Below are 24,038 nucleotides of genomic sequence, written 5' to 3'. Positions count from 1 at the left end.
AGGTAGCACGGGTGTGAGCAAACAGGGAAATGGGATCGTGACAAATTGAATCATCATCAATATCAGAGAAACAAGTAAACAGTGCGAGCAGCGTTCCTCCTGCATCGAAGTTGATAAATTAATAACGACGAACCAATGGCGTAAGCAGGAGGCGAGAGGCGCGATGAGGGGGTGGTGCGCTGTATGGGTTGAAGTGGAAAAAAATGTTCGATGCCCAACCGAAACGGGAGAACGTGAAAAATGCAGAACGTCGCGCGTGTATCAGCTGCTGTCCAATAAATTTCTCCCGTTCGTCGAACTCTGTATTTTGTTCAAATTTCATGGGGCCACTGCTACCTTCGACCAAAAATTCGACGATTTAAGTCTCCAGGAACGAACGCAATTGGCTCTCAATTCCAATACAAAATATCGTTTGCGTGTACGAAACTCGTGGAATCGCGATTTTTCTCGCCGCACATCAATCCCCGATTGTTCCCTGACGAAATTTATCGCGTTTTAAATTTCCGTTTGACCGCTCGTTACGTCGTGCAATCGTTCTTCATCAAAGAGACAATGCTATCACGGACAACGTGAAATCGAGAATATCCCGATTACGTACAAACGAAGCACGTAATTTCCCATCTAATATCGGCGATAACGAACGATCCTCTAAAATCTAACACCACCTTTCTGCCTCCTCTCTCCATCTCGTCCTTTGTCCCCCTCTGTGTCGGCTACAGTCGCCATTTCGTCTATTAGCAGGGTAATGCGCTTGGCTTGCGTCGCAGGAGGCCAGCTGCGCGTAAGAGCCGGCTTGTACGCGTTTAAACGAAAATTATTAGACACTTGCGAAGGGCTGACCACAGCCGGTCGTCGACTGTATCCGACGCCATTACGCGGCGGCCGCCACGTCGGATCGGAATATCACGATCTAGCGGAAGTCGGCTAACTGAAATTGACCGGCGTCCGGTTCATTAGAATTTAATGCCGGGCAAAGTGAACGCTAAGTGGATCTTTTCGCGCCGCTGTCGTCCTCCATCGCTTCGCAGAGAGGCTCGCCATTTAATTCGCCGCGAGAGCCTAACGCTGTTTTCGCGTCTCATACTCTAAAGGCAGGATCTAGATGGCTCAAGATTGACTCGTTGAATTTGAATTTCCATGGTTTGAGTCGGCGGAGGCAGGATAGATTTCATCGTGTGAAAGTGGATTTGGATAAGAGGCAGCAAGAGTGACGCAAGATGCGTGAAGAGGGAGTTTGGGTTATGCAGATTTTAGATAAATTGAAATTAAATTAGACTTGGTTTTATTTACAGGATTGCGGAATATTCCAAGGTTTTTAAAATTAAGCGGAAAGATTTGTTTTGAAATTAACGTTGCTAAGAAATGGACAGTAGAAGCTTTCCAAACTGTAGCGTAAAGCAAAGGACAGACGTAAGGAGAATAAATACGATCCCAAATTGAAAATCACGGATTTAGAGCGTCGGTGGGTTAAGCGAAGCAGAAATCTCCCTTACTTGAAAGAAAACACGAATTGCCGCGTAAAAAGTGGCAGACCCGTGACCTCGTAGCCACGACGGCGTGCATTCTCATTTCGTGATTCATACGTTTCGCGACGTAGGTTGCCGTGAACGCGCTATGGGGTTACAGACGGTCCATAATGGTCTACAGCGAAGTAAAAAAGGAAGAAACGTTCATGAACGGAGAAAAAATTCCAGCGAGAACAGATTCCCGGGGATAAAATAGCGAATAGCGACACAGAAACTGGACTTTGATTCTCATTTTATTTGCAGAGGATTTCCTCCTTTATCCGTGATTTCGTTCTTCCTATCTAATGGCCCCATTCGCTCTTGACATTCGATTTTCACATTGCTCCGTTCCCATTCAACCTCTTTTCTTCCGCTCTTTTTAAAAAAAAAGGGATCACACTACTAGCGACCTTGGACTTGCTTCGCCAAACACGGAAGTTTCCTAGCCCATTCGCCATCGACGTTAAACAAAATCCGCGTAATCGAGCCCGAATCGATGGATTAAGAATCCAATTGGAATTGTCCGACCCGTTTCTATTTCGCCTTTCCTCTCGTCCTTTGCTTTCTCAGTTTTACCGTGAAATTCCTCGAAATCCTTACCCTCGCTCCTTTTCCAATCGTCTTCCTAACATATTCACAATCCTAAAACGTTCACCTACATGGACGTTTTTCTCAAATATATCTTCAGAGGCGGCCTCAATGGTGTTTGGCGGTGATGGTGGCGGTGGTGGTTAATGGTGGCGGCGGCGGCGGCGGCACCAGCAATAAAGTTTGCTTTATTTTTACTGCCCCTCTGACCAAGTACCGTCCCGTATTTCCTCGGGATATTGACATATCGGGTGTGCCTGGGCTTTTCCTCTTAACACTCTTTTTACACTGCCACGGAATTTATGTCTTCTTCCACAGTTCTACTTTTCTTTTCCTACCTTTGCTCCGATCTACATTTCTTCCTGCACTACTTCTCTCTTCCTCTTTGCCACTGCTTTACTTTACAGTTAGGAAACTCTGTCTTCGTTCGATTCGCGTGTCCTCTGGTTAGCTCGTTGTCTCTTTCGTTCACATTGTCGATCCTTCTGCTCGTCGATTTCAGCAAAGAGGAGCAAGACAATCAATCACGCGCACATATTCCCACGTTTGCAAAATCAACCGGAAATCTCTATTAGACGTCGGATAGATCGGAACTTTTCTACTTGATCACGGTCACGATAGATTGACGTTTATGAGAACGAGATTGTTGTAATTTGCGATTATTTGTTGAACGGAAGGCGTGTAGTTTTGTGTAAATGCAGTGCAAATGGATCTTGTTACTAGAATTTGGTAGAAATCGATGTCGTTAATAGAATTTAAAAGGTTTGTAGGATATTTGATGTATGGTAAATTAAATCGGAAATGAAACGGATTAATCATTTGATCGAACAGTTTAATTTTATATGTAAATTTGTGCTGGTAGTACAAGTATAAAAGAGGTATGTTTACGATAATAATAATATCCGGTTTATAGAGAGGTACATTCAAAGAACATAAAGATAGCAAATAAAAGACCATCGGATAATTATATAGCGAAATACCATATTGATTCTCACTTTGTTATCGCAAAACCTATTCTATTAAATCGTTGTTTTTATGAAGCATAATTACCGTGTTACACTTCAATCATTTCGACCGGACTATTCAGCGAATTGTCTTTTTCTTTTATAATAAAGTGGTACATCAACAAAATGTTCCCATTTAATGAATATATTAACATTATTTACCTTTCAAAACATACACGCATTTCCATAACGTTAAAAAAGTTGAACGTTACGATCTTTCAACATTTTACATTATGAAATAACGATAGAGTCGTGCAAGTAGTAATATTATCGAATCATTAGTGGTAATCGTTTCCATTCGCAATAGAATTTACATTTGCAAGCTTCATAGAGCAACGCCAGTGATCTTGATAGAACGACAGTTTATTAATCGTCGCGAGGTCTAGATCCGGCTGTGAAAAGTGTAATAAAAGCAGAAAGAGGGAAACGGACGCGTTCGAGCCAGCAAAAACAATGAGCAATCGCTCGTCCAGGGACTTATATTCTTCCTGGTGCTCCATTTTTCGCCGGCTTTGTATTTATCGGCATCCTGGGACACGACAGTGTAATAGCGACTCGAAAAAAAAGCGAAATCCAAGCGAAAGGGTGGTGGTAGGGGACGCTGGTGGAAAAAGAAGGGTGGTCACGGTCGACCACAGAAAAAACGTAATCGGAATGTTGGGTAGAAAACGGATCGAATGAACCTGACAAAGGGAACCGTGGCAATATCGTTTGAACTGCAATTGCAATCGTAGAGAAGAGCGCGGGGAGCAGAATGCATTCCGTCACTTTGTGAGAAAAATTACATTTTCTGGTCGGTTCGACGGTGGTTTGGACCAACTCGGTACACTAGCAATTGCAGTAAAATAAATATTATAGTTTCATGCTTGTCATCGAACGCCACACATGCGTTGGCGCGAAGTCGGACTCGAAACACCAATTTTAACCACATTTATTCGACTGTCTCGATATTATATTTGGAATTAGACCGATAATCGGGTTAATGTATCAATTACGTCGAAATACCTTACGATTTATAATATTTTCGTTGCGCTAACAATTTCATATTTATCAATTCTTGAAGATAAATGTCACGCGACTATTCGCGTGGATATAATTCCATTATCGATTCAGTTTTCCGTTTATCGGCGCATGGCATTGATAATGGCGCACTCAATAGATTTCAAATTTGTTTTTATTGAAAGTCTACATCGTGTTTCTATTTCTATCGCGTGAAATGGTATATTTATAATACCAACAGTTCTGCGTCAGAGAACAAAATTATTATTCACTCCGCTATTAATCTGACTTCGGTTTTACAGTAACACTTGCTCGTCTTTGATAATTTTGTGACGTTACAAGTGGAACACATTTTGTGTTTCATGTCGTTGAAATGACTCACGATGATTTCTTTGTAAATTTTCAAAAGCCTCCCCTATAATGTGCCAGTATCAATATCAAGCAGCGTTGTAGTAAATCGAAGATGTGTTTAACGCTATATAACACGCTATATCGTTCAGAAATGCGCTTCTTAACAGCGAATTTCAGAATGGGAGCTTGCTCGTGAAATAAGTGCGTCGCGTTTGCTATTTCTTAATTGCGTGCCTTTGCAAAGAGACGCGCGGAGCTCTCTGTGCAAAGCCGTTTCTCTAACCTTTCTCGCGTCTGGTTTCAGGTCAAGTGGACCTTTGGACACAAACGACAAACGGCTGCGCGTGCAGTTTTAATTCGTCCAGCAACGAGTGTGCGTGCTGCGTTCCATCCGGAGGATGCAGCTGCGGAGCTGCGTCGCCGGATAGATGCGCCCAATGCGGCTTGGAGCAATACTGCGCTAACAGTAAGTATCATCGTTATGCTTCGTGAGTTATGTTCGTTAGTTCATTAGTTTCCATATTCCTTGTGTCCCGTTAAGAGACAAACGTGTATTTACCATCGGCTCCGTGGTCTTTTCACACGGTACCTTCGAAAAGGGGTAATTTTTGATGGATTTAAGTAACTTGAAATCTTGTAGACTTTATATCTGTAACTCCAAACTCCAAATGTAGAATTTGTGGTTTTTTATATGTGCACGAAGCGTTCACGGTATTAATTGTCAGCATTTTTCCTTGTAAATCGTAGATATGTTTAAGAAAAATTGAAATTATCTTCGTTTCAGTATTTTTATATTCAATACGATGCCCTAGACAGTTTTCTTAATTCTAATACAGTGTACGCAAAGTACGAAAAACATGAATACTTTGAAATTAATATCGTTACAATTTTCGTTATAGTATATGAAAATGAATACTAATGAGACGATTGCAACAATACGAATACGAATACGACAAAATTCAATCGTAATACGACAAAATTGAATCGTACTTACTGGAAGCTATTAATGTGAACATTTTGTACGTGCACTTAGATATACAAATTAATATAGTGTAATGACAGTACGCTAAAAAATGAGTTCATTTGAAAAGTCGGTTCAATCAATTGAGAAAGACACTAGTTTCTTTCGTGTCTACTTGTTCAGTTCATCGAACGTTAAAATACGACCGGCGCCCACGAAACAGCCGAAACGAGGTTTCCAGTTGGGTTGAATTCGACAGCGTCCTAAAATTGTAACTTCCAATTAAGCTCTTCCGATATTAAACTCGTTAGAGATCCAACTAGCAGTTTGCAACACCGCTGCCGTTTTCCGTTCCAATCGTCAGATTCGTGTATTGACTTTCCACCTCCGCTAGAGGAATGTAATTACATGACGCGTGTCTTTGAGTAGGAATCGACGTTAGAAACAAGATTCACGTCATTAAGCCATTCTAAGTCCTCTTGGCCATAGATATTACGCATTTCGTCGCTCGTATCAAAATTAAAACGTATCGGATGAAATCGGAATTTAGAGGAGTTGCGACAGATTGCAGAATTAACAAGGATAGTAGTTGTATAAGTAATAGCTGTATCTAGGACCAAGCAGAAAAAGCACAGAATTGCAAAGTCACGCTGGTGGATATGGGAAATCCTTTTGTAACATGAGAAACGATCGGTAATTCACAAAAGACAGCACGAAGTAGCGCTAGAGAAAATGTCAGAAACGCTGGTGAAAAAGAGGGACAGGATTTCTTTGGAATGTTTGCGAACGAACCCCTCCAACGGAACAGTTTGGTAAAGTATAAATCCCGCTAGCGAAATTACTACCGTGTCCCGTGGCTTTTCTTTCTGGTAAGTAATTACGTCAGTGGTTCTTTCTACCTTCTTCATCCATCTAACTCCTTCTCTTCTTACGTTAATTACATCTGACGTTATTGCCCCCACATCCCATCCATCAAACCTTTCTTTCCTTTGAACCCTTCTTCTACACACGGTTGAAACGTACACCCCTCCGTCTTTTAATCATACCAGGGACCATTAATGGCGTCTTACTCTTATTTTTCTTTGCGTTGCGTGCCGATTATTTTTCAACCTGTTCTCTCATTTTCGTAAAAGTTGACAGCGGAGCTCCAGCGCGACGAGACTAACTAACGAGTTTCCGATTAATTGATTTATCGATCCGGTTTAAACATATTTCCATTAATTCGGAGGCTCGTTCGATGGATAATGGCACTTGTATGGAATTTCCAACCTGTTATCGTTTATCCTTCACTGTTCTCCAGGGATACCTTTCTGATTCTAAAGCGTTAAAGATAGGATCTTTTAAAGCTTTTATTTCTAACCAGTATCAAAAGTATAGTATCGCTATATACCATAAAAATAAGACGAATCACAAAAGTTTCATATATGGAATTTATACGATAATTTCTAAGCTCGTTACGCAGTGCCACTCGTAATATTAAAAAATTAATACTCCAATAATTCCGTGTGTTCAATACTTAAACGATTTTGGAATCCAATATTATCGGAAAGATACTTTGTTCAATTACCACTAAGTCGTCTTTCATTCTTAATACTGTTAGTCGAAATGAGGAAATACAGACTTTTTCCGTAAGAGACGACGTTTCCTACGCTATTCCACGATAGACAAATTACGAATCAATTGGGATAACACAAGAAAGTTATAATATTGCGTGCCGGTGTGGCGACTGTTCGTCGCGTCGCGTCGCCTCGAATGGAAAAGACGAAGGTCCGCCTTGTCTCCACGGGCGTCGTCAGTACGATGTAAGCAAGAAAAATCGTTATAAGCGACGGAGCACTTTTCTTTCGCTCCGGTGTTGCTTCCACGTGACCCGGATTCCTTGTAGACAAAGGCGAAATGTATCGCGTGGGAGGATGCATCGAATAAATATTTCCCGAAATATTTATTGGTTCGAAATTTAAAATTTTACCACACCATGTTTTTGTTCATCAAGTTATTTCTGTTTCTTAATGGCTGACGAAACGTGTCAAATTGTAATATTTGAAAGAAAATTAATTAACTGTGACGATGAGGATTAAATAATTATGGTTACTAAATTAGGTGATGTGGACCTAAAAAGTCTTAATCCGAAAAATGTTTAATACAACTTCCTTGAAAAGTAATTTCATTTCTGCGAGGAATTTGGTTGAAAGACGAAAACACTAGTTTTGAACAGAAAAAGGAAAGTGAAAGAAGCGCTTTTCCTCTCAAGAATGCCAGAGAATCGTGCTTTAGATTCGAAGATATTCGGTATTAGAAAACGATGACTGGACGAAAACTTGCAGAAATAGGGTATGCTGGAATCATTTATTGGCTTGGACACAATGGTTATATAGACAACTGATAATGGGACAGGAGAAGAGTATTTTCTTCCTTCCTACGAGGAAAATGTCGAAAGTGGGTTACGAAGTTAATATGATAAAAATTCTAACTCAAACTTAATATCGGGTCATTACGAAAAGAATTTAATTTAAACTGCAGGCTAATTTTACTTACACTGCTATTCATTCATTAACGTTTCTTATCTACTTCAAGCCCTACAATGAAAAATAGATGTAATTGGAATAAAATTGATCGCAATTTATATACCTTTCATTTTATACATGATAATTAAATTAAATAGATTAAATTAAATAATTAAAAACCTAAACAGAAATTCGTTTCGCTAATTAAATGTTATAACAAGACTAACGTTATTATATATATTGTCTACATTTATTTTACTCTTAAATTCCCTACAAACGTACAAACATCTGCAAACTAATTACATATGATTTATATTATTATACATATTATTTACAACATACAAATATACATTATACGTGTATATGATGTGTATATATATACATCATAGAATATCTCGCATCGTCTCAAAATAAAATTTTCAAAATAGTTTCAATGTTCTATACAAGAGCAAGAAGTAGTTCTTTTGTGCGTCTACCTCATGCCTCACGCAACGTATATTTAATTAACATCGATCGGTTGTGAAGGAATGCTTTCCGATCGGTCGAGTGCAACAGGTGTGTTTGAAATGGATTTTTTTCGATGTAAGAAGAGAAATGCTTACGAAACCCCTGTACGTATCGTGAAAGCATTGGATGAAGTTGACTCGGTCAAATTTGTCCCAACCAACTTCAACCAAATTAACCACAAATTAAATTAAACAGACATAACAATCACGTACGGTCTGAGCATTTCACGCGTTCAATGATCAATTATACATCTATGTACATACCACTCGCTAAATTGCGTGATAAACCTTCATTCGTAACGTTATTATGTATAATCGGGTCTGGATTATTCATACGGCCGACAATATTGCCAGCCGATGAGTCCATTAATGTAGGAAATGTTTCCGATTGAAAGCAGGATATATAATTCACTTCCATTTTTAATCCTCAAAATGTTGCGGTTAATGGACTTTTGGTTTTCTCCATCTATACGTCGACGATTTATGAATTTTCTCTGTCTCTGTTTCAGTGTGCAACATAACGTTGGACAGCAGACAGTTGTTCAGCAAATCGGATCGCGGCTTTGGGCAAATAAAGTCGCCGTCCCTTGAAGGACCATCAAGGTGTACCTACAGGTTTGTGCCGGACACTGGCCAGCGAGTCGAGTTGCAGATCTATCGACTGATCTCCATCGGACGACATAACGGCACAGCGTAAGTAATTTTTATAGTATTTCGCCATTATTCAGGATAACCACTAGAGTACCGTTTCCATTCGGTTACATACAGATTGGAATATAAACATTATTTTTCGCCGTCAAACACAAATTCTGTACGATGGAACTTGATAATCGAAGTAAATTAGAATTCCAATAAACCGATATAGGTTGGAATTTACGAAGTTTAAACGATATCTATGTTGGCAGAGAATGTTGCTTTCGGTGATATTCTTGCATATTTATATAAAACACGAGGATTTATTACTGTTGGACTGTTTTCATGTTCTATTCTTTAATTGAGTTACAAGATTAACGTTTTCGTTTTGTGTCAGGATTTGTACAGGTAGATATTCGATATGAAATTCCAACGTCGAATGGGAATTATTGATTCCGATTGATTTACCTTCCTCTTTGTTAATTTTGTCAGCTTATCATCGCTTTCTCGTATCCTACCTTTTGCGATATTTTTGCAATATGCTGCCTGTTTTATCGAAGATTGTATTAAAATTTCAATCATATATAGTAAATAAATCGTGTATAATGATCATAAATAAATCATAAATAAATGTCGCTTTATCATCCTTTTGAAATGTAAAGAATCACCGAAAGAAATAAATTATCAACAAATCACACCGAAATTGTAATTATCGACATGCCAAAAGGTAGCTTAATACATTCACGTTTACATAGATAAAAATCGGACTCTATTAAAAGAATCTTACTTACATATACGTCATTACACGGTCGATAGGACATATTCACGACGCGTATGTTTGTGTCACTAAATGCACACATGTAAAGCGACACATCGCCCTCATAAAAATGGAAACATTCGAACAACAAGCTTGTCTTGTTTCCAGATATATTCGCTGAAAATACAGAGAAACGACGTTACAACAATATACGCCAGTCACAGTGGCGTTAATAATTATATCGTTAATGCAAAACTGTAGCAAACGATAGAACGATGCATCTATACACTGTTGAAAGCTATTCACTTACATTGGCCCAGCTTTTCGGCATTAATCGACAAGTGCTTTTGATCACTTTTGTCAAGCACATCGCTCTCGTTGCCTTTTTTGTATCGCGTTTTTAATTAAATTAAGTCCTGTACTTTGATACGCTTGTACGTGCACGAATGGCCTGCTCGAAATATATTTTTCCACTGCTAAAAATTGTTATTGCAATAAATCTTGTTTCGTGACATTCGTTGATTCGGGCACTTGTCATGCATGAAACAATCCATTTCTCGTTACACGTGTCACTTGACGCGAAAGCTGTAATGACATAAAAGAGAAAAAGCGGTCAACAACGCGTGGTGTTGTACAAACTTCATTATTTAGAGTGTGCTAGCCACTTAACACCGAATTAACGAAAGAGCGTTAATTGTAAAATAAGGTGGTATAATGGCCATTTATACCACAGATGGAGTGTTCCCTTTTCGTTTAGTAAATTATTATAACGCGATTAATATTACGACTGTAAAAGTATATTGTGTGAAATACAAAGGTTTTAACGCTAAGACCCGTTTGATTTTTCTTAGTGATAATATTGTTTGAAAGGAATTAATCATCGAATGTCATCAAGTGGTTTTATGAAAACATTTATAATAATTTTATTTAGCGCTGGAACTCTTTTTAAACCTCCACTTTTTCAAAGATAACGCAAGAGAAATTGCTAGGATACGAAACAACTTTCTTCTTCTATAAGACTCAAATGTATCCTAATTCAACAAACCAATCAGTCGCATTACCAACATTTCGCCCCATCGTTTGAAGATTTTACGATTCGGTCAAAAGTCACGGTGAAAAATATCGAATCGATAACACAGAAATAATGTTCCTTTAAAGCCAAAGTACGGATGCGGTCCGATCATCGAAAGAGGGATCGAAAGGGGGAAGGCTTCCAGTGGCCGATATGATTGGAGATCGCTCGTGTCGATGGTCGTTTCAATTTGTCATACTTCCGTTCTTACGAAGACTACCATCGCCGCCACACATAAATTCCTCTCAACGAGTGTAGATGGAGCAACGCGACCTTAAGAAACGGCCGAGCGGTCTGGAAAGAAAAATTACCGTTTCTGAAAGCGTCTTTCCCGCCCCGTGCTCGAATAGGATAGCGAAGGAAGTTCGCAGCAGAGCAGAAGAGGCCTTCGACAAGCTTCGCGAAAGTTCTTACAATTTTACGACGGGAATCATCCTCTTCGCTCGCTCTTTCCTTCCCTTCGCCGTCTAAGTGGAGCTTAGAGCGGGAATGCACGTCGCGTTCGGAAACGCTTACCCTCGAACGGTTTCCGTTCATCAGCTTCGACAACGTTAGCATAGTAATGGAGTGGAAATAAAAGGTCGAGATTAATTCGTATCGATTGCTTTCGTAATTGTTTTCAGTCAGTTTCGAAGATTGATTTGTAACATGATTTATGGGGATATTTTTTTAAAACAACCAGAAACATGGAAAAACTTTATTTTTTAATAATATTTCACGTTTAAAATAACATTCCTTTCCTTGGTAAGCTTGATTTTACTTTTCTATTTGAATATTTACCGAACGTTACCAACGATCGAGCATACATTCTCATGTTTCTACAATCGTGCATTTGTAGTTTTATAATTATTTTTACGTTACGTAAAGAAGTTTAGAGGAGGGAAAAGTCGTGGCAACGATATTCCATATCCTGGATTTTTTCCCGCGGCGTTCCACTGTTCCCTGTTGCTTGTACTTCGTTCGAGAATTCATACGCTCGACGAGATGCTTTTTAAGGAGAAGAAAAATCACGTTTCCTAACAAAGGATGAATATATAGAGTTTCGAAGTGCAGCAGGGGCAAGAGAACGAGCTCGGAGGAAAAGGTAAAAATAATCGTTCGCACAAGTCTCACGTTGGTGCATTGTAGCAGCTACAATAATTCCGGATAAACTCGATAAGCCGCTAGAATGGAATACGTATTATGGCTTTTCGATACCTTCTTTCGCGTTTCTGCTCGTAGATAATTTAAATCTGACGTTCATCGCCGTAAGGCTTCGATGTATCGCGGCAAACAAATTACCTTCTCGACCTATCGACTTTGCTTCATCTCTTGATAAATGTCGAAACAATTTATAGAAATCTCGATGCACGCGCGAGAAATGAATAAATCATTCGTTAAATAATAAACGATTAATTGTTATTAAGCGAATTGCTGGATATGTAATTTCGTAAATTTTCATGTGTATAGGTGGTTGTAACGTATTTTGTCCTCGGTTTTAAAAAAACGAATGAGAACGACAGGTCTGTTTAATAAACGATTATAAAACGTGGCGCATTTGGAAGCCGTCAGTGAAGTTCTCTTGCATGGCATGGAACTGCAAGCATTCAGCATTCACAGGACTGTTCATTACCACCATTCTTCTTTCGCGGCCGAGCCCGCTTTATTTTTCAAACTTAAACGATTTATCACCGAGCGTGTCCTCCTTTAACTAAAAGCGCAGCGAAAATGGAACTTGTAAAAAATATAAAAGCGCGGCTCGAAGTTTGCCCGTTAACGAAAGCGAGCTACGACGGTGGCTTGAAGCGAGAAATATCGTTACGCTCGCGCGTTCGCCTTTTACCTGTTCCTTGAACGTTGCCGTTTGAGAAATTGCAACGGCGGTCCTTGGAAAAATTGCGAAACCGACGTTTCTTCGCCGCCGGGGCATTTCTCACGCTAGATATCGTCCAAGAGCACGTTAATACCCTGTCGACTGTATCAGCGTGACCCGTACGTTCGAAAATTTATGATAACCCGCGAGGAACCATCGACGAAAGTAAAGTACTTCGAAACTGTATGAACTTTTCCAAAACGAGGACGAGTCCGGATACGGGCTACGCTAGAATGTAATGGTCCGACGTGCCACACAATTTTACAACGGTCGTAAAGTCCACAACTATCGTATTCTTCCGGTAGTTGCTCAATTACAGGCGTAAAACTGAAAGTAAAAGTTATTTGTTGAACGTCTGACCGCGCTCGGACCTTCGCTACTTAACGCTCGTCCGACTGAGCACGGAGGTGTTCTACTCCTAACTGGTTGCGTATGTTTGTATTTTCCTGTTCGATTGGTTTTAGTAAAATACAAATGGAATTCGACTTTTAGATAATAGTTATGAATTGTATTATTTTACAATTATACAGGGTGGTTGGTAACTGGTGGTACAAGCGGAAAGGGGGTAATTCTACGCGAAAAAAGAAGTCGAAAATATAGAATAACAATTTTTCGTTTGAGGCTTTGTTTTCGAGAAAATCGACTTTGAATTTTCGCTCGGTACGGGTGCACTTTATCAGGTCTCGCTATAACGGATCTCACTGTAGATCGTTGTTTCGATGGATATTATCGCAGTTTAAGTTTGCTTTTGCCGTAACGGAAAATTAGGAATACGTAATGAAATAATAGGAAGTAATCATAAAGTTTATTATTACAAAAATTGGTGAAAATGTAGCTCATTCTGCCAAACACATACTTCTGCTCTTCTAATTAAATTTCTATGAACACTTTCTAACACTTTCAAATTCGATTGTTTTAAAGTATGAAAGGCTACAATAATTTTTTCTTTCAGTTGCTCGCAACTTGCGATTTCTTCAGAATAGACAATTGATTTACTATGGCTCTATAAATAAAAGTCAAGCGGAGTTGAGTCAGGAGAGTGTGGTGCGAAAATTCAAAGTCGATTTTCTCGAAAACAAAGCCTCAAACGAAAAATTTTTATTCTATATTTTCGACTTCCTTTTTCGCGTAGAATCACCCCCTTTCCACTTGAACCGCCAGTTACCAACCAACCTGTACGTTATATTATGGTATACAAATACACATTTATGTCCGCATTGTATGTGTTATATAAAACATTCTGAAATTTCATTACACACAATTCTTTCGATTAAAATTCTTCAGTTCTCCAAATATTGTTACGCAAACCATGTATTCGCAGGAGACACAGCACTAGGAAGAACCAAGTTTAATTTGTCAAGTAGAACCTGTAACACGTCTGGCCAAGCACGCGCCTCTTCTACTTCTTTGAAACTTACCGCGTGCACACAAACGTGGTTGGAAAGAATCATGTTCTTTTCAGAAAAAAGACGACTACCCGAATGGTATATTCAAATATTTACCCTCCTTGGAGCCTTTTTCTCCACCGTACGTACATTTTGAAACGAAGGGCGCCGCGTCTCAGTGTCGATCTTTCTTCATCAGCTTTCCGCGCATTTTGCAAAGGTGCTACCGAGCAGCACATGAAATGAAATTACATCGCTCAATGGAATTTCGATAAATCTGCTCGGGTTGCTGTTGGTGTGACTGTTATACGAGAAATCTTATAAATATTTGTTCAGAGTTGTATCTTAAGTGAAACATTTTATGAAATGAAATCGAGATGAACTGGGACAGAAAGAAAAGGTGAAGGATAGAAAAATTACTCATTGACTATTTATGATTCTCATTAATTTATTTCATGATTCATTGTTTACAATTGTTAATTGTGTTTATCCTTTACATATTGCGACCAGACGTGAGAAACGTGATATATGAGATCTATCATTTATAAAGGAACTATTTTATAATTATATATATCGTCAACCAGTTAAAAACCACGTCAAATTTTATATCATTGTACACGTGTATCTTTCTTTTTATCAGAAAGAGTACTTGTTTAATAATATGTTTTCTGTTTAATAATTGCACATTTTATTTATATTAATGAAATTAGACATTTTTTCATATATTCATATAATTTTTACGCAAAAATTGACACCATAGCTTAGATTAATGTATCCCTTGGATATATCGCGATCTATGAAGGAATTTTTAGGATCGCGAGTTCCGTAAAGTTAAGCAAGGAAGCGAGATAGAATAGGGCCGGTGGGTGATGGATGACCTTAATTTTGCTATGATTACCGGTAGCTCGGGAATTTGTATGAAAATCGCTCACGGCTGCTTCTTTCACGATCCTGTACCATCGTCTTCTCCCTTTCTACCCCCTTTTCCGGCATCGTTCTTCTTTCTTTCGCGCGTTGTCCCCGTATTTTTTAATCGCTTTCCCGTTTCTCGTTAATTCAATATCGTTGACTCGAAAGGTGAATGACGCTGATGGACGTTTATGAAAGTCGCGTAATTTCAAACATGGTGAATTTTCATTGCCCTAACCAAGAGCTCTTTTTCTTTTAAATACACGAAAGAATTTTAGTTTTTTTCAGTTAGAGGAACGTAATTACAGGTCCCGAAATATAATTATAAAACACAACGTACCGCACCTTGCAGCTTAATTTTTAAATTTTAGTGCGCGAGCTTTTTCATTACAGTTCTGCCGCGCTATTTACTCGTCGCCTTTTAACTTACCTTTTTCTCAATCCTTTCTGGTAAGACACGCTCTTATCTTCCATTGTACACGACCTTAACATTCGCGTCTTGTTCCCTATATTCCCTTAATATACCTCGTAACATTTCCTCGAGATAAACGTACGTTAGAAACATCCTTTGCCATAATAACACCGTACTTCCCACGCAAAGAAAAACTCATCTCATCCCTCTCAAATTCCATAACCGATATTCCATCTCGAATTAGATTCCATAAAAACCTTCGAACCCAACCCTTAAACGTGGAGCCAAAATTTTATCTCTTGCCCTTTTCAGCGTCGCAAAATACACCGATATCTTCATATGCGGGACAGCCCTCAAGATAAAACTAATTTATTGTTTCGAAAACACTAGGTGGCTGCTCCATTCAGGTCCATTTGGTGTCTAGCGCGTGTTTCTCGTATTTCGCCCGATACAGTGCATTTCGCTCCATTCTCCGAGCCGCCATTCACGCGAAGCAGCAGCCGAAACACGGTGCCAGCTAAGCTTGCGCCCGAAACGCGGGAAAAATTGATGCTTAATGCCTTCTTTCCCGCGTTGTATTATGATGGTAATCTCGAGAAGCACGAGGCGCCAGTGTTCCGAGCCGGTGTATATATGTATAATGGCGGGCTTTGAGCTCGCCAAGGGTGTAGACGTTGAAACCGTAGCAGACGATAAAACGCGGATACCGTGTACGATGTTCGTTCGGCTTTAACGTTCCGCGGAAAATGCTGTGGCGTATTATACTTAAATTCACGCCTGTTGTCTGTTCCGCTGCTGCACCTCGACTATTATGCAACTCGTTTTCGTTTCCGTTTCGCCGTGTTCAAAATGTTTCCTTTTATATCGGGTTTGCTAGCGCGACGTACAAGTTTCGTCGCAGATGGTCCTGCAACGCGTACAAGGCGATAGCTGCGTAGTTGAGGGTTCAAAGGATTGGTTTGTTGATAGTACTAGATCGTAAGTGACCATGATAGTTTGCTTTGAATTCAAGGTAGGCCACTTTACTTTAAAGTATAAGCGTTTAAATGTCGAGATGCTCTTCTCCGAGGATAGCACATGTATGGTAATGTTACTTTTAAAACACAAACGCTATGCAATATTTGTCTAACAACATGTGAACTTTATAATTTTTTCTAGATCTTTAGCTTTATGATACAGTATGAACGATTTTATCTTTATGACTAGTAGTTAAACATATTGTCTGATTAATTGTCGGTAATGTTGTATAGTATCTGTGACATGGAAATATAATGTAAAGCATTTAGAGCGGTATTAGGAGTCCGAGGATTGAAAGCATCTCACGATATGCCGACGGTGTTGAGATTAATGATTCTTTTTTGCCATATCATGTCTTCAAAAAAATTTCCCCTTGTGCTAGACAAGAAATATTTTATTTTTCGCTTTTGCTCGAAAAAGAAACTTCTTATTAAAAAGAACGAAAGTTCCAAGTAACTTGTTAAGGAAGATATCCTGATTCAACCGGTGATTGCTTATTTTAACGGTTTGTTTATTATTTGGCAACGAGTAATTTGCCTGCGCGGACAACCGAGATTCCGCGTCCATTTGTCGTTGTAAAGCTGCCACTCACTCGACCCCGGTTAACAATGCGGAATGTGTACGCGTAGAAGTTGCGAAACGGGTATAAGATAATGTCAATGTGAAGCGTATAAATGTCTTGAACACGCGCGCAAGCCTTTATCGTTGCGCACACGTGGACCGGTAATAAATTACTTTCCGGGTAACTCTTCTAACGGAGCATTCCGCTTATGGAATGGATGCATTCATTAAAATAGACGTGTTTATCTACGTATTTCGAGCAAACGCGATAAATTTTAACCGTGAAATATTGCCTTAATCTTGGAAGCACTTTCAATCCTATTGCGCACAACTATGATACAATTTCGTCTCTAATGGATTTTTCTGCTTTTAAATAAATTCCAAAGGATCAGAAACATAAAATAGACGAAGAAGGTATCGCTGGTTGACAATAATATTGGTGTAACTCGAAAAATGTCAAATTTGCTTTTATCGCGTATAAGATTTATATTATGTTTCTATTTTTGTTATGTAAAACGGCGTATTTATAATCCCATCAATTTTCCATCAGAGGGGTTGTTATACCAATAACACCGTTATTTAGTATTTTCAAAAACGTATATTTTAGAAAGTCTCCCCTTTAAGTTTACATTTATTCAGTTGTGCCGCTATCAATGCCAAGCGGCGATATCTAAACGAGCATACTCAAACAGGACATCAATCAGCTGAATAAAACAGTGCAATAGATTATTCTTATAGTTCCTGCATCTCTTGAATTAATTCTCGAAATTATCTTCATGTTCCACAAAACAAAAAAAGAAAGAAAAGAATGAAAAATACAAAATAAAAGGAAAAAAAATGAAAAGCTAAACAGACGAAGAATTGTTGGGAGTTGCGCGTGAAACCAGCGGTGTAATTTAATTTCTAGTGCAACCAGGTCGGTAATCTGGCCGATATGAGCGAAACCCTGTGGGCCGCCATTTGTTTCATGTGCACTCGAAAAAAGCGAACTCGGCCGTGCGGTGCAACGATAATTTCCATTCGAGGAGTTCATCTCGAGCTTGCTGCATCATGGAAGGACCGACGCCTGGCTCATTGCGGGGAGTATTATATCCGAGGGCAGGGTTTAAGTAGTTTCATAAATTACGTCACTTTTACAGCGAGATTACCTAATCCGCAACGGAGCGGGTCGGCTTTGGCTTCTCTCGTGAAAGCGTAGCCTCTACCCGAAAGCGTACACCATCGTTGTAAACTCGTACGGACAAAACGCGCGACTTCGTATCAAACAGTTTTCGCCTCGCGAAGAATGGATCTCGTTTCTTCGTGTCGGCTTTCTATTCAGGCAGAATTCTGGCCAAGCTAAATGGTGCTAGAAACTCATTAAATATTCGGTATTGTTATATCGTACGAAATTTTTTAACGTACTCGCGTCTCTAATTCGCGGCGCTGGTTTTCAAAAAAAAAAAAAAAAAATTTAATTCAACAGACCGTGAATACTTTTTAAGACAAAAGACGACAACATTTTTGGTAGAAAGATGTTGAAAATGTCCGAAATAGAGTTAACGCGAGTAGAAATTTTTGCGTAAAAGAAGATGATAGCTAGAGATAAGTAAATGAGAATATTTCGTGAGTTATTCACAGCGAATCCAGATCGCTCGAGAGAAGAAAAAAAAATGATTTTGGTACAGTTCGACTGGTCGTGGAAGGTTTATCGACGCGGTGGTTTATCGATCTTCAACTACTCGCGGTGTTCGGTGAAGAGCAAATTTTCCATCGGTATACTCGCGAGATTTCCAGTCATCGCGGCCCGTTAATATTCGGTACGAAAGAAGCACTCGACACCGACGCGATGCCAATTACACGCACGGCCTGGATTTCGTGTTCCTGTTCGTATTAAAGATACTACTCCAATAAACTTCGCTTGAAAGCTTCAAACAAATTCTAATTCCTTCGAAACAACATATATTTCTTAGAAGGCTAGCCAATTATTTGGAACAGTTTCTACCATTTAAATACACACATATATTTCTTATGGTCAGCCACTCGATGTATATATATATACGAAATAGATATCGATGAAAAAGATACATAAAATGCAAATATAAAAAGAGTAAAATAATATACAGCAAATATTGAGGTAATTTTAGGAATATTTGTCAAAGTAAACATCGATCGTATATGGCATACGCATACATTACAGTACTCACTAAATTCCATATTGATCGGAGCAAATTTGCAAAACAAAGAACAAATATATATATATATATTTTGATAAACTATAATTATGCCTTTTAATTTAAAAATCAACTATATCCGATTCTGGCGAATGGCGAATATTTCTAATTAACGTTACGTGACTATGCTATTTCCTCGATTAATATCCACAAATTTTTCTCTTTGATCTGTGAGCAAGGGTGTAGGAGGAACGAAGTTATTGTTCGACGGTGGCGTGAACATGGTTAATAATTCGTGGAAGGCGATAGGATCGACAAAATACGACGGGGACGGGGCCCTCGGGTGAAAACGAGGATAGGCAAAAGTCCGGGGATTAGAGGTGGAATCCTAAACTACGGATAAATCGTCGAAACGATCGTTGGACGGCGTGGTACCTAGCAAATTCGACGCGCGTAATGCACGGAGAATCTAGCTAATAAATAATGGGACCATTGTTTCGTCCGTTGCAGTCGATCGTAAAATCACGAAGCGACCGATCTGTGCAGCTGCATTATTTCCATTGGGTCGCGTGGACGCTTGTCGACATCGATCCGGCGAAATTTGTTTGACGCGATCAATTGTCTCCTGTTCATTGTTCTCCTAGCCCGCCTCGCCGACATTTCTCTGGTCACGCGTCTAGATACCTTGAAAAATGCTCCATTCGAATCGATTTCCCTTTCACAAGGAGGATAATAATCGCGTGCAAGCTTCGACGATTCATCCGCCGGCATAATTACCTTCGATTCATGCAACTCGCAGCCGCCATGACAAATAGCTACGTGTCCATTCGGTAGCTGCGTATTTCGAAATTTCGCCCGGGTTTCTATTGTGAACATATCTAATTAAAATGGGATTCCAAGCACCCAAGTTTTTAACACAGGTTCTTTTCATTTTGCGCAAATGTTTCTGTACTTCGTCGTCAAATTATATGCAGAAGCGGTGCTACGTGTAAAAACTCTTCAATCAAGCTACAATTAGTACGAAGCGTTAATGATCCTTTACCAAGCCGGGTAGAAATTAAATAACCACGGACAAAAACGGCAGAGCTGTAGATGAAACCAATCTTTATGAAAGTTCCATCTCGTTAGTTGCATTCATCGAAACGTAAAATCGTAGTTTAATAATAACACAGTATTTTGTTAATCGAATTTATCAGTTAGGAAAAAGATATTTTTATAAATCGGACCAATATGATTTCTATTATTCTTATATTAAATAACGTTGACGGAACCTAAACGACTCTGTTACAATTCAAAATCGTAAAGGATGTTAAAAAGCTTTGTTATAGCAATACCATGATGTGAAGTAACATGATGTGAGACGTAATGTTCACCATAATGGCGAAGTTGAGCGTGAAAATTCACGGACGAGGTAAACGTCCGGTGGAATTGAACGGCAATTAACGTGCCGCGAACTGTGCCGACCGCATCATTGTTTCCGATTCGAGGCTTGACCGTTTCACCGTAGAATCTGTGGAACATCGTACGCGGCTTGAGCGCCGCTGTTTTCAGAAAACTTCGGATCCAATTGGTGAACTTTCCGCATTACGACAATGCAGTTTGAGTTGGAGGATTCATCGAGGCCGCGCGCGCGCACAACCGAGTATCAGTAAATGAGAAAGGGCCTGGGTATGGGCGTTGGTGTAAAGACACGGACGCTGCTTAGTTAGAAAAGAGGATAGACACGTCAGTGGCGCGGCTCTGTTACTGATTACACGTCCCGTAAGTGAGTAAAATTTGTCTCGCCAGGAATAAATTAGTTAATGGATCAAAGTGGAACCTATAGTTTACTAATTCTTCGCCTTATGGACGCGGAGCATCGTTTTTTGGCACTTCGAAGGGAAAGATAGTTAGGTAGATATTACGAAGTAGTAAGATAAATGATAAATAAAACTGTCTTAAAATAATTTGGATGAGGATCGTTGCTACTGAAGTGTTTCGAATTGTAATTTAAATATATTGCGGTGGACATATTGATTGCATATTAATTGGCGTTCTATATAAAATGATCTAATCATTTCAATTTGACATTGCTAATCTATTTGAGGTCGAACAATTCTTGACAATCGTAACAATGTTGCGTTCCTGGGGCATCCGCGCCACTTTGTTGTTTTGAAGTGTTAATTTAGTAAATGCATTATTATACTTTGTTATATTAATTATTTCTCAACTGCAATGTTAATTGAATCAACGTATACACGTATTAATTTGGTAAGCAAATGTTTTCGTAAACAATGAAATTTAAATGAATGCTTTTACTAGCATACGTGTAAATCGATATATTTTTTTTCATATATTGTTGCAAATGTATGCACTGTTTAGTAGATCAATACCTACATTGAGTAGGGATAGTAGACATTTTATATACATTGGCTAGTCGGTGTATGCATTTACTAATATATATATATATATATATATATATATATTGTGCTATGCAACTCGTTATATGCACTTCATTTTACTTGCAAGCATAATATTCATTGACTATCCTGCATGTCTGGCTACATACTTCCCTACATATTCTACTTCATGAATACATCCTACCGTGAATTCGTTCAACTCTCAATCCGTTATGTATGTCTGCCTGACCATATTCGGTCTCATTCTACTGGAAAGAAATCAATACAATTACTACTGAAAATCTATCCAACCATTGATATACATAACAGTTGCGTGGATTTCAGTTACCTTAACTATATTTATTTCATTTATCATGAAAATACCATATCTTATTAAAAATTATTAAGACATACTTTTGACTCCGGTGAAATACTATCTGCAATTAATTACACCACATGAATACATAATGCTTACTTCATGAATACATCCTAGTGTATATTCGTACAACTCTGTGCCAATCTGTTATGTACTACCGTCTCACTATATTGGTTATTTAGCCCTTGGCTATGTAAAATACAAAAAAGAGGCTTTATAAAGCATGAAAAAGAGAACACCTCGATTCTTATTCAACAGCGGTCTAGCAATAAAAAATGTTCGAGATGATATTCACCGAACAGCAGCGCGATATCGCGAATGGCGAGTACAGAATTTATCGGCGATCGTAATTAGCGAGGAATCCCCCCCAAAAAAAACAGAATTGCCGGTGGCTTGGCTCGGCACAGTTCCGGAGCAATATCCTCGATCGAGGTCGTCGCGTCGACGACTACAAAATGACACACTTCACGCTTCTCGTTCATTGAAAATTTATCTATTCGCACGATTCTTGCTCTGTTCGACGTTCCCGAATTTTATCGACGAAAAGCTGGCCTGCACGGCAGTGGAACGACGTCGACATTGAATTTCACCGATGTACTAGCCGTAACAGGTGTTAATCAAGAGTTAATTTCGAGGGCAGACGAAAGCGCGGATTTAATTTCCGTTTTAGGGTTTAAAGAGAGGTGGAAAGGAAGATGGACGTGACAAGGCGCGGTAGATCGCGGGACTTATGGCTGGTTCGTAATTGACGGCGTGGTCGAAGCGAAATAAAATCCGATTGAGCGAACGCGACCACTGTCGTGGCCGTGTGCGACCACCGTTGCAGGAGAAATTTGTTGCCGCCTCGCTGGATATATCGAAAAGCAGATTCTTTGTTCGCGTTCCTCGGACTTGGACCAACGTCGTGTTGCTTTAAGAAAATTCTACGATATATAGTTCCTTTTATTACGTACGAGTAAATGGAGCCTTTTTTTTCCTTTTTTTTTATAAGGACGAGAAAAGAAATAAGAAGGAACTGTAGAGTCCGAACAATATTTCCTGTGTTTAAGACACAAAACACTAAGATCTACTACTCGGGTATACTCGGAAAAATGAACTATACTATACTTAACTTCACTCTCTGTACTCTCTGTGCTCTCCGTATACACCTTTACTATACGGCCAACGAAATCCTCCAAGATTAAGCTGCATTTCTCAAAGGCTAACTCCCTCTAAAAGTGTATTAAGAAACTACGAATGAAACCCAGGGATAACTTGCTCCATAAAACGCTCGAGTTCGAAGAACCTCTTCTCTCCAAACAGCCACCCTCTCCTATTCCACATCGAGGCAAACAATTACCTACTAGCTCCAAGGGAATCATCGTTAATCTAACGAGGGGGCGAGTAATCGTGGAAAATAATCGAATCTAACTAAATCCAAGTTGACTCACTTGAAGCCAATAAGCGATGCCCTATTACGAGAAAAATATTAGATTTTTCACTTGTTCGTGAATCGTTTCCGCCCTCGCGATTTTCTATCGAATCGATACCGAATTGAGCGAACTGGACCGATGAACTCGAGCTGATGGACCTGTGTTTCACTATTTTCACCAAGTTCGAGGAAGAATGGACGTGGACAAAACGAGTTCCAATAGCACGCAGCTAGCTGCGCTCGGAACCGTTTCGATCGTTAGAAATTTGATTTCACGCTGGCCGCATCCATAACTTCCTCTCGGGCATGCACACAGCCACATAAACAGTAAACGCGGTGGATAACGGCCGGAGTATGGAAAACAGGAGGTGGCCAGGTTGCGTAGGTGGAGCTGAACTGGGAAAACGACGAGCCACAGGCTTCCTCGTAAGTTGATCGAAGTTACTAGGCCGTAACGGTAAAATATATGCAACGATCGGACAGAAATTGGGATCGGTGGCTCGCGGAAATGATTCGTCGCGTGGCTAATGTCGATCCTACGTTGCGACCTTTTCAATGGACACAGTCAGAGATAGCACGCCACGCGGAAATGGAAAATGGTGACCTCCGAACTCTGTCGTGTTCAGCGCGAATCGAGTCGCCTAGAATTTGTCGATCCACCGTGGATCCAAAGTTCTCTGCTCTTCTTTTTTCTACGACACCTC

General features: G+C 39.5%; 1 protein-coding gene across 10 annotated transcripts in view; it reads left to right on the top strand.

Moving 5' to 3' along the window:
- LOC100643756 overlaps nt 1-24,038 on the top strand; it is a 269,723-nt gene that overhangs the window by 98,181 nt on the left and 147,504 nt on the right. For all 10 annotated transcript variants that reach the window (XM_048413828.1, XM_012320389.3, XM_048413823.1 and 7 more), the window contains exons 3-4: nt 4,752-4,913; nt 8,928-9,111. In XM_048413828.1, the coding sequence (XP_048269785.1) occupies nt 4,752-4,913; nt 8,928-9,111 (346 nt within the window). The remainder of the gene's footprint in view (nt 1-4,751; nt 4,914-8,927; nt 9,112-24,038) is intronic.

This window comes from Bombus terrestris, chromosome 2, assembly GCF_910591885.1.
Source record: "Bombus terrestris chromosome 2, iyBomTerr1.2, whole genome shotgun sequence".
NCBI lineage: Eukaryota > Metazoa > Arthropoda > Insecta > Hymenoptera > Apidae > Bombus > Bombus terrestris.
Note: the sequence above shows the minus strand (reverse complement) of the source record. Positions and strands in the feature narration are given on the sequence as shown.